The sequence below is a fragment of the Chenopodium album genome, chromosome 10 (genome assembly GCF_948465745.1).
Source record: "Chenopodium album chromosome 10, dcCheAlbu1.1, whole genome shotgun sequence".
Lineage (NCBI taxonomy): Eukaryota > Viridiplantae > Streptophyta > Magnoliopsida > Caryophyllales > Amaranthaceae > Chenopodium > Chenopodium album.
Window position 1 is genome coordinate 51,791,396 of NC_137843.1, and position 10,987 is coordinate 51,802,382.

General features: G+C 30.4%; 3 protein-coding genes across 3 annotated transcripts; all 3 read left to right on the plus strand.

The window, feature by feature from the left end:
- The first annotated feature begins 864 nt into the window (after positions 1-864).
- On the plus strand, positions 865-5,135 carry LOC145565370 (replication protein A 70 kDa DNA-binding subunit D-like). The gene is made up of 11 exons (XM_081625401.1): positions 865-872; positions 968-1,077; positions 1,578-1,635; positions 1,723-1,853; positions 1,942-2,029; positions 2,236-2,365; positions 2,464-2,621; positions 2,707-2,833; positions 2,952-3,125; positions 3,212-3,337; positions 5,106-5,135. The coding sequence occupies exons 1-11, from the start codon at positions 865-867 to the stop codon at positions 5,133-5,135; spliced, it is 1,140 nt and encodes a 379-aa protein (XP_081481527.1).
- Positions 5,136-5,954: 819 nt separating this feature from the next.
- Positions 5,955-8,152, plus strand: LOC145565371 (uncharacterized). The gene is made up of 4 exons (XM_081625402.1): positions 5,955-6,261; positions 6,411-6,848; positions 7,109-7,427; positions 7,507-8,152. Exons 1-4 carry the CDS (start codon positions 5,955-5,957, stop codon positions 8,150-8,152), a joined length of 1,710 nt encoding a protein of 569 aa, XP_081481528.1.
- Positions 8,153-8,544: 392 nt separating this feature from the next.
- LOC145565372 (uncharacterized) lies at positions 8,545-10,269 on the plus strand. The gene is made up of 2 exons (XM_081625403.1): positions 8,545-8,800; positions 9,185-10,269. Exons 1-2 carry the CDS (start codon positions 8,545-8,547, stop codon positions 10,267-10,269), a joined length of 1,341 nt encoding a protein of 446 aa, XP_081481529.1.
- Positions 10,270-10,987: the final 718 nt, after the last annotated feature.

Genomic DNA, 10,987 nt, shown 5'->3' on the forward strand with positions numbered 1-10,987 from the left:
AATAGGCAATAACACTTTAATTAAATTATTATGTTTTTTTTTGGTCTGAAATTATTAAATAGAAAAAAAAAAATCAAATACGAAAATATCTTTTCTTGAGATTAATATATGAAAAACCGTGTATCGCACGGGCTTTCATCTAGTATATATAAATAAAGTAGACATTTTTGGAGAGCATTCAGAGTGCCACGTAAGCAAAGGTATTTTTTAGACCAATTAAAAATTAGATTTCTATTTTATTTTAGAATTAAAAAATTCACTTGCCACCTAAATAAAAGTGATGAATGAGATTTAAGAATTTTTCCATGTAGGTAAACACAACGAATAGTGATTTATTAGGATTTAATTAGTTAAAAAAACTATAAATTATCTTTCAAAAAATTAACTACGAATTATATTATTTAATGGTAAAAACGATATCATGTAGTTAAATACTTATCACAATCAATTTAGTTTTTTAAATCGATTATAATTTTCCATGTCTACTATATATTTGCGACATAAACTATATGAGTAATATGACATACTCTTTGGACTATTTTGTTTGGATTGGCTTTTATTGGTTTAGCGTAAGATAATCGTAACAATAATAGTAAGATAAAATTTATTTTAATAATAACCCAATAAAATAAATTGAAAATACTTATAATCATATGACAAAACATACCTACCATTATAAGATAAATTTTGATGGTGTTTACGATAAGAATTAAAAAAATTTCGTTAATTATAATTAAATTAAACTTTGTGATACCTACCATTATATATTGGCGCATCATACGACACCAACAAACTTTCGTATCAATACAAAACCAAATCAAATAAATATTGTGTTAGTAATTTTGTATCAGTTTTAGATCATGAATGGCTGGGTAATTCTCAGCTTATTTTTAAAATTAATATTTGTAATTATTATGTACATTGTGTTTATTTTGGGATTTATGTTATGTTTTGTTTTTACATGCAGATCAAATTTAATCAGTGAATTAAATTCAAGCAAAAATGATTGGAAGGTCAAAGTACGTGTTTCTCGCCTGTTTGACGTACTGAATTTTCGCAAACAAGATAGCTTAATAAGTTTGTATATGGTCCTATTGGACGAGGAGGAATTTCTTATAAAATATTTACCTCTATTAATTTTTTAATTGAAATCTCTTTGGTTTTTATTGTAATTAATTAACTTAATTACTTATTTTTAATTATAGGGTGATTACATTCACGCCTCAATCAAATCCAATTTTGTTCAATCCTTTCATTCGAAATTGATTGAAGGAAAAGTTTACACCATTAGATACTTTTCAGTCGTTCCAAATAAAAAATCAATATCGCATTGTCAGTGACAACAAAATAATGATTCAATTTTTTCATAATACTGTTGTTCGAGCGATTGGGGATGATGAAAAAATTCCAATGCATAGATTTGATTTTATACAATTACATTCTTTAGATCAATTTCACAACAATTATTCACTTCCCGGTAAATATATTGGTTTATTTTATCTAAATGTATAGATTGTTTTATATCAATTTTATTTTTGCTAATATTTCAATGTTCTATTTTTCTACTTTTATATTAGACGTAGTAGGTATGGTTGTGAACGAAATTGGTGATTCTATCGAAATAGAAGATAAATGGTATGCATGTTTTTTTATTACTTTTAAATAATGCTTCTTATATATATTTATTTCATATGTATCTAATATTTATTTTTTTGTTTTTAGGGGGAAAATAGTTCAAATTAAGCTTTGGAATAAAGTTTTTGCTGAGTATACGAAACAGAAAAACCAACTCAATGATTTCACTAAACCTTTTCCTATTATAGTAACGTCAACGATGGTGAAAGAGTTTAATGGTAATTTAAGTTTATTGTTGTTTATTATTTTACTTTTTTTTAAATTATTTTTCTATCTATTTATCTATTATTATTACTTAATATATAGGCACTTTATATCTAACCTCTTCGTCATCAACCAAAATCTATACAAATGTAGAAGTTCCAGAAGTTCAGTTCTTAAAAGATATTTGGAAGTATGATTTCTATCTTTCAAAATTCTTTTTTGGTACATAGCGTATGCTTTTAACAACAAATTGATGTTATTGAATTGCTACATATAATAAACTCTACTAACACTATTGTTTGTTGCTTTTGGTGGGTCCATTATGCGAGTTTCAAAGTCCATCGACTCTTATAATTTATAAATTTTTTTACTAACTATTTGTATTTTTTATTGTAGTGAAAAATCGGAAAATAGTACTATTGGAAAACTTGAGATACAACGTATTTCTGCGGACTCGGAAGAAATTATCTCCAAGAAGATTGATATCTCAACTCTTATGAATCACATCCAAAAAAGTGTTGAAAAAGTATTATATTAAAAATGCTATTTTTATAATTTTGAAGCATTATTTAATAATTAGATTTACATCATATAAAAAAATTTCTAACAATTTCGTAAATATAGGATTTAATCTTCTACTGTAAGGCTAAAGTGACTGATATCACGGGTGAGAATGGTTGGTATAATATCTCATATCCGGTTTGTATAAGACGTGTCACTTCAAGATTGACTGATTTTTTATGCATCAATTGCAAAAAATCAGTTGAAAGACCAATACCAAGGTTAGAGATCTACGAATAGTTTATGGTTTAAATGTTAATCATATTTAATTAGCTATTGATTTTATTTTTTTATAATGACCTTTAGGTATCGTTTGGAGCTTGGTGTTGAAGATCATAGTGGTTCGACCATATTTGTTATTTTTGATGAAGAAGCTAAGAAGTTAATTGGTCAAGAAGCAAGTACTATTTTTGAAGCTCATATTTATGAAAAGGTTGTCCTTTTTTTAAATTACTTACAATAAATTAAATAAAAAACAATTATATATTATAATGATCATTCAAAATATTGATTATATAATAATATATTTATTGTAAATTAATCTTTTGCAGGCTAATAACAAAGACGATGCTAGCGATAATGACGCAAAATCAGAAATACCAATGATAATTAAAAATATCATTGGGAAAGAATTGATTTTCAAAGTTAAAATCACTGCTTATAATTGTAAAACATCACGACAATCCTTCACTGTGATGAAAACTTTTGAAACAATTATCCTTGAGGTATGTTTTAACTCTTAAAAATTTTAAAATTTTTATTAAACTTATCCAAAAAAGTAATTGTTATACTAACTATATTTGATATGAAGGACGACAAAGAAGTTACAACTAATAAAGAAGAAGATACAACTAAGGATAATGGAAAACGGCCTCATGATGAATCTGATAATAAAGATGATGAAGATTCAATCAACAACACATTTAAAAAATCAAAGGTATCTATCTAATTTTTCTCAAAAATTAGCTATTTTATTTTTAAAATAATATACTAATTAGCTGTTTACAAATCTATTTATATTGTAGGCTTAATTTCATGATCAAGATAACAAGTTTCATAGTGCGGAGGGATATTCAAGCTTCGAAATTATCATCCATTATGTAGTTTTTATATACTATATTAAATAATCATTGATGATTTTAGATTTTCATTATTTAGTCATTAGACTATTTAGCAAATACTTCTTATGATTTTAAATTATTATGTACTCCAATATTTTAGATTTTAACTTTTTAAAGAGATCTCATACGTTTTATTATTACTATCATATATCGTGTTAATATTTTCGTGTTTTTCTATCACTTATACATGCATGGTTATGGCTGAAGACCCCACTAAATTAAAATGATATCACATATATGCACATAAGAATAGGCTTTCACAAAATTAGGTGTAAAATTATGATTGATGTTCACTCCAAGTACGATGAAAAAAAAAACAAGTATATATCTAAAATTAAAAAGACAATCTTCAGGAAAAAAATTAAAAAATTAACTTTTGTAAAGATATTACTCTAAGTTTCAAGGCCGAAACTCTATAATCTAATCCTAACCCAACTTTAATAAAATAATTATCATACTTATTTGAATTATAATTGTTTTAAAATAATTATCATACCTATTTGAATTATTTATAAGACTAAAAGTCATCTTTTTTTTAAGAGCAAAAAAATTATCTATAGATATTAAAATTATCTAATAACCAAAAACGTGTGTATGATGCTATTGAAGGTGGGGGTGAAAAAAAAAGAGGAAGTGGGAAAAAGAAGTTAATACAAATGACAAAAAAGTAATAGGTGAAAAAAGTGGACCCATATAAAGTTATAAGGAACAAGATAATCTTTTCATGTGTGATGAAATTTTAAAAACAAAAAATTCTAAAATTAAAAAGATAAAATTTACTTTTATTGTAATGATATTACTCATAACTCTATATTCTAATAACCTAACTTTAATAAAATTATCATACCTATTTAAACCATAATTTTTATAAAATAATATATATGCAACTCAAGAAAGAACACAATCATCGTACAGTAAATTTATTCTAAGAGATAGCATGAACCAAGATTTCATTAAAAAAGCTTTGCAAAGAGAAAGAAGAAAAAGGAGACCATTAATACTCAATGAGAAAAAAGCACGAAGACAACTGCATATAGCACCAGGTAATTAATATAAAACATAACTTGCCCTTTCTAATTTAATTAATCAACATATCAATCTATTGTGACTTGAAAGTGATGTAATTTGATTACCATTGAGAAAAAGTTGCTACATGAAACCGTATGTAAACAAGAATTATACACTCTCTATGAAACAATATATGCTCTACGCTCTATGTAAATTATAGCAAAAAAATGCTCACGTCTAAGTCGAACAACTTATCATGTTCCCAATCCAATTTTAGTTAATAGCTTTTTATAAATAGCGTTGTACACAAAACCCAAGATTATTAGGATATAATGAAATTTACAACTACAAAACACATGCTACAGCAACATCAACTATGGATCTGCATAGAGTATTAAAATTCAATAGTAAAAGTTAAAAAAAAAAAAAAAAAAAAAAAAAAAAAAAAAAAAAAAAAAAAAAAACCAAAACCACAAATGGAAAGGCAACATTAGAACACCCAAAACTTGTAATATATAAATTTACAATATTTTATCAATTGCTAACACTTTGCTCATCTTTGAATTGTATGTGCAGATTTGCATAAAGACAAAAGAAGGCGATTAATAAATAACGAAGAGAATGGACAAATTCAATTCGAAATAACATCAGCAGGTATCATAAAACTTGCCAACTTACCTTGCACTTTCTTTAAATCACTATCCATATCTAAGCATGAATTAATTTAATGTACAGGAACAAATAATGAAAGCTACAAGTATATAAGCTTAGGCCTACCTGAATACAAATGTCCAGAGTGTGGTGCATTAATGTGGTACGAAGAGAGAGTTAAGAAGAGAAGCACAAAAAACAGGACAATCTTCAACCTATGTTGTCAAGAGGGGAAAGTAAAATTACCCAAATTCAAAGAACCACCCAAGTTGCTAGCAGAATTGTTAAATTACATGGGAGACAAATGCACATCAGTATTCAGACAACTTATTCGTATATACAATTCATGTTTTGCATTTACGTCAATGGGCGCTAAGATTGATAATTCAATAAACACAACAGCAGGCCCATATGTTTTTAGAGTAAGTGGACAGAATCATCATCGCATAGGGTCTCTTCTGCCGGTAGATGATAAACAACCATCATTTGCACAACTATATATATATATATATATATATATATATATATATATATATATATATATATATATATATATATATATATACATATCAATTTAAGAGTAGAAGTTGTTCAAAAGAATTAAAAACAGCCCAACATTGAATTTTGAATTACTATCCAAATTGAAAGCAATGCTTGACAAAGTAAATCCCTTAGCACAAACCTTTAGAATGGTACAACAAAGAATAAGACAAAATGTGGGAGAAAAGTGGACCATAAGGCTACTTGGTACAAGGGACAACAAAAACATACAACATGCCAACGTCATCTGAGATAGCTGCACTTATAGTAGGAGATATTGGACATAACACATATGGAAGGGATATAATAATTGAGCACAAATCAGAAGGATTACAAAGAATAAGTGAATTACACCTAAGCTTCATGGCTTTACAATATCCTCTACTATTCCCATATGGAGAAGATAGTTACCATCTTGGGATAGTATATGCTAAGAAAAAAGGATCAGGAAAAGGCAAAAGGGAATGTGTGACCATGAGAGAGTTTTACGTATACAGGTTGAAAACAAGAAAAATAGAAGCTCAAACTCTACTACGAGCAGGTAAACTACTTATCTTATTCAAATTAATATGCACGTTTTTACTAATATAACACATATATAAACCTCCAAAAAAGATACGAGAATTTGTTTACTTATATGACAATAAATTCATATTTTCGAAACATTATTCCTTATATCTTGCTATGCAGGTTGGTTACTTTTACAATTTATTGGAGACTGCTATTGCGCGATTGAAGAAGAAAGGTTGTCATTTATCCGAAACAACCAACAACAATTTAGGTGTGAAATTTACAACAACATACGAGATGCTGTGGTACAAGGAGACATGAATGGGGCAGCAGTGGGAAAAAGAATTGTCCTACCAGCATCATTCACGGGAGGACCAAGATACATGTACCAAAACTACCAAGACGCTATGGCAATCTATAGACAGTATGGAAGCCCACATCTATTCATCACATTTACAGCAAACACAAAGTGGCCAGAAGTACAAGCAATGTTGAGTCATATTGGAGGACAAAAGCCAGAAGATCAACTGGATATCATGGCAAGAGTATTCAAGCTCAAACTAAAACAGCTCATGAAGTGTCTAAAAGAAGACCATTACTTTGGGACTGATGTGGCAGGTAAAGTAATTTAAAAAAGAATTTGCAAATTTTTGAATGCGTACCAGTAGCAGGATAAACACACACTTCAAACACATATAATTCATTTTGTTTCCTTAATCTACGTTTATAGTTTTCCAAGGTTTACTTTTTAGTTATAAGCAAACTATAATAATTTATGATGAACTAATAATGAGCAAGTTAATTAAAAGTGATAAAAAAAAAAACAAATAGCCAAAAGTACTACAACTAAATTTTAGTAATGTATGGCTGAAATACAGATGTATGCACTGTGGAATTTCAAAAGAGGGGGCTACCTCATGCTCATATACTTTTATGGATAAAGGAAGAAGAGTTACAACGCACTCCACAATTCATAGACACAATCATACAAGCAGAGATCCCAGACAAAGAATCGAAACCAGAATTATATGAGGCCGTTATGCGTTACATGGTCCATGGTCCATGCGGAAATTCCAATCCAAATTGCCCATGCATGGTGGATAAGAAGTGCATCAAAAACTATCCAAATCAATTCAATCAAGAAACTGTTTTTGATAATAATGGTCAACCCGTATACAGAAGAAGGGACGACGAAAGGTAGTAAAATTTTTAACAACTAATACTTAACTAATGCCATAAATTTCTTCATACTCTAATCCCAATATAAAACTCGCAGGTTCATTAAAAAGGGTGATCATCTAATGGATAACATATCAATAGTTCCATACAATGAAGGCCTACTACTAATGTTTGATGCTCATATTAATGTGGAATGGTGCAATACCACACGTGCTATCAAGTACCTGTTTAAATATATATGCAAAGGACCAGACGGAACAACCATGATAATTAGTGGCGACCAAACAGATGAGATAAAATCATACCTTGATTGTAGGTATATCTCAGTATGTGAGGCCGCATGGAGAATTTTTGAATTTGATATCCACGAAAGAAGTCCGTCAGTCATAAGTCTACCTGTACACTTGGAAGGAGAACAGGCGGTTGTTATTCAAGACAATGAGAATTTAAGCATGCTCATTAACAATGAAGAAGCCAATGAGACTATGCTCACGGAATGGATGCATACCAATGCAATTGATAAGGATGCAAGGTCCTTAACATATGCAGATTTCCCTACAAACTATGTATGGACTACCGTTGATGTGGTTGATGAGCTTGGAAATACAAAAAAGAAAAAATCATGGGAGAAACGACATCATGGAAAAAGCATCGGAAGAATAACATATGTACACCCAACAGCAGGAGAGAGATACTACCTTCATCTACTACTCAACATTGTCAAGGGTCCTAAATCTTTTTAGGAAATAAGGACAATCGATGGCTACTTGCATCCTACCTACAAAGAAGCGTGCTATGTTTTGGGACTACTTAACAATGACAAAGAATGACACGACGCTATACAAGAGGCCAACCAGTGGGCGATGCCATCGCAACTACGAGAACTATTTGTCACACTACTTTTATTCTGCGAAGTGAATGACATATTTAGCCTATGGAAAAGTATCTTTAAGGCCCTCTCAGATGACATACTACAAAAGAAAAGGCGATTATTCAAACATCCAGAACTAATACTTACAGAAGATCAAATAAAGACATTCACCCTATTGGAGATAGATAGAATCCTTGTGAAATTCGGAAAGTCATTAGCCGATTCAAAGATTTGCCAAAACCCGAATTCACTGAAGCAGAATGCATGGAAAACAAGCTTATAGCAGAAGAAAGACTATATGACACCAAGCAACAACAAGAAGAGTGGTTAAGCAGAGTAACAAAACTGAACAAAGAGCAATTGGTTGTTTATGACAGAGTTGTGCAGGCTGTACAGAACAAAACAAGGGAGATATTTTTTGTATATGGCCACGGAGGGATTGGAAAGACTTTCCTATATTGCACCATATCAGCAAGGCTTCGTGCTGAAAAGAAAATTGTTCTAAATGTGGCGTCATCAGGTAAGGCACTAATCTTTAAAAATGCTATTACTAAATTCAAATGCTACGTGATATTAAATTAAAAATCAAACAGTAAAATTAGTCACATCTTCACGATATGTAATCTAGGTAAGATAACAAAAAACAGAAGAAAAAAATATATTTACCAGTCACTTATCTTCAAACTACAAATTAGGTATTACGGCCCTGCTATTACCTGGAGGAAGAACAACACACAGCAGGTTTGAGATACCGATTGACCTAATAGAGAATTCAGCATGTAATATCAGTCGCAAAACACAAATAGCACTACTACAACAAACATCGTTGATTATATGGGACGAAGCACCAATGGACCACAGGTTTGCACTTGAAGCACTTGATCGCACTTGAGGGACATTGTAGGGTACAAGAACCCAAACGCAGCATCTAAGTTATTTGGTGCCAAGATGGTATTACTGGGAGGAGACTTCCGGCAAGTACTCCCCATCGTGCCAAAGGGAGGCAGACAAGAAATTGTCCAGGCTTCAATTAATAGATCCCACATATGGAAAGATTGCAATGTGTTTATACTGAAACAAAGCATGAGGGTACGAGAAGGGGACACCGAGACAGAGAACTACTTTAAAAATAAGAGGTTCAATGAATGGCTGCTAGCTATGGGAGATGGAAGGCTTCAAACACAAAATGAAGATCATGAAGCCGAAGGAACATGGATTGAAATACCAAGTGAGCATATAGCAAATGTGGATATCTTTGATCTGAAAATGGTCATGGAGACGATTTACCAAGATTTTGAACAAAGAAGAAGTGATGCCAACTACTTGAGGGAGAGGGCTATACTCACACCCCTAAATGATACTACGGATAGCATAAAAGACTACATGATGGGTCTCTTACCCATAGAAGAAAAGACCTACAAAAGTTGTGATGAAATATGCTTATACTCAACAGAATGTGACCAGCAATTTGATGCATACCCTACAGAGTATTTGAACAGTCTAAAGTTACCGGGCTTACCCCACCATGAGCTAAAGTTGAAAGAAGGAATGCCGGTCATGCTCCTCAGAAACATAAACCCACCACAAGGGCTATGCAATGGAACTCGCCTTATTATTACGTATCTTGGGAAGTTTGTGATTAAAGGAAAGATCATAACAGGGTCTAAACAGGGAAACAAATTTTTAATACCCAGAATTGTAATGACATCAACAGACCACAAACTGCCATTTATATTGAAAAGAAGACAATACCCTTTAAAGCCTTGCTATGCAATGACAATAAATAAGAGTCAAGGACAGTCACTTTCATATGTGGGAGTATACCTACCGAATCCTGTTTTCAGTCACGGACAACTCTATGTGGCAGCTTCAAGAACAACTTCACCAGAAGGCCTAAAGTTTTTTATTGATGATTCCTTGCAAAAGTACAAAAGGAGCACAAAGAACATCGTATACAAAGAAGTTTTCTCAAACTTACCCTCTGTGTAATAGTCATATCTTTTATTTAGACCCAAATTTTACAAATATTTTTTATTTTAAGCAAAACACAATATTTTTTTAAAAGCATACCTCATTAATCATATAAAGATTTTAATTTTTAAATAATCCATATTATTCATTACACTTACAGATTTACAACTCAATTAAAACATGCTCAATGAATACATGAGCAGTAAGAATGAGATAATTTATAATACGTTAGTTAGTTACAATTACGAATAACAAGCAACCACTACTATGGTGATTAGTTTCTATTATCTCCCCTACCTTTTCTTTTAAAATACTATTTGTGAAAATAAAAACTAACAAATAATAACAAATTAAAAAATTATTTTCTTCAAAAACAAAATAAAAATATTAAAGTGTTCCAAATCTAGCCAATAAACCTCATGATTGACACAACGATTAAAGCCTTGAAACCACCTCCACCCACTTTTTCTTCTAATATGATAAGCAAATAAGCAACTTTAATTTCTAAGTAATGCACTGTAACATGTAACATTTTTTAACTCAATTAATGATGACAACAAGAAAAACACTGATTTATTCGGACTAATAAACTGGAAAAAGTTCATTCAAGTTGAAATTTATATATAATATCTTCACCTTCTTATTCAGTAACTCCTTTCTTCACAAATGCATGTTTTTTCTCAACCAATTAAGTAAAATTCTCACTTCTTTAATCACCTTAAACTTCCTCCTGTAT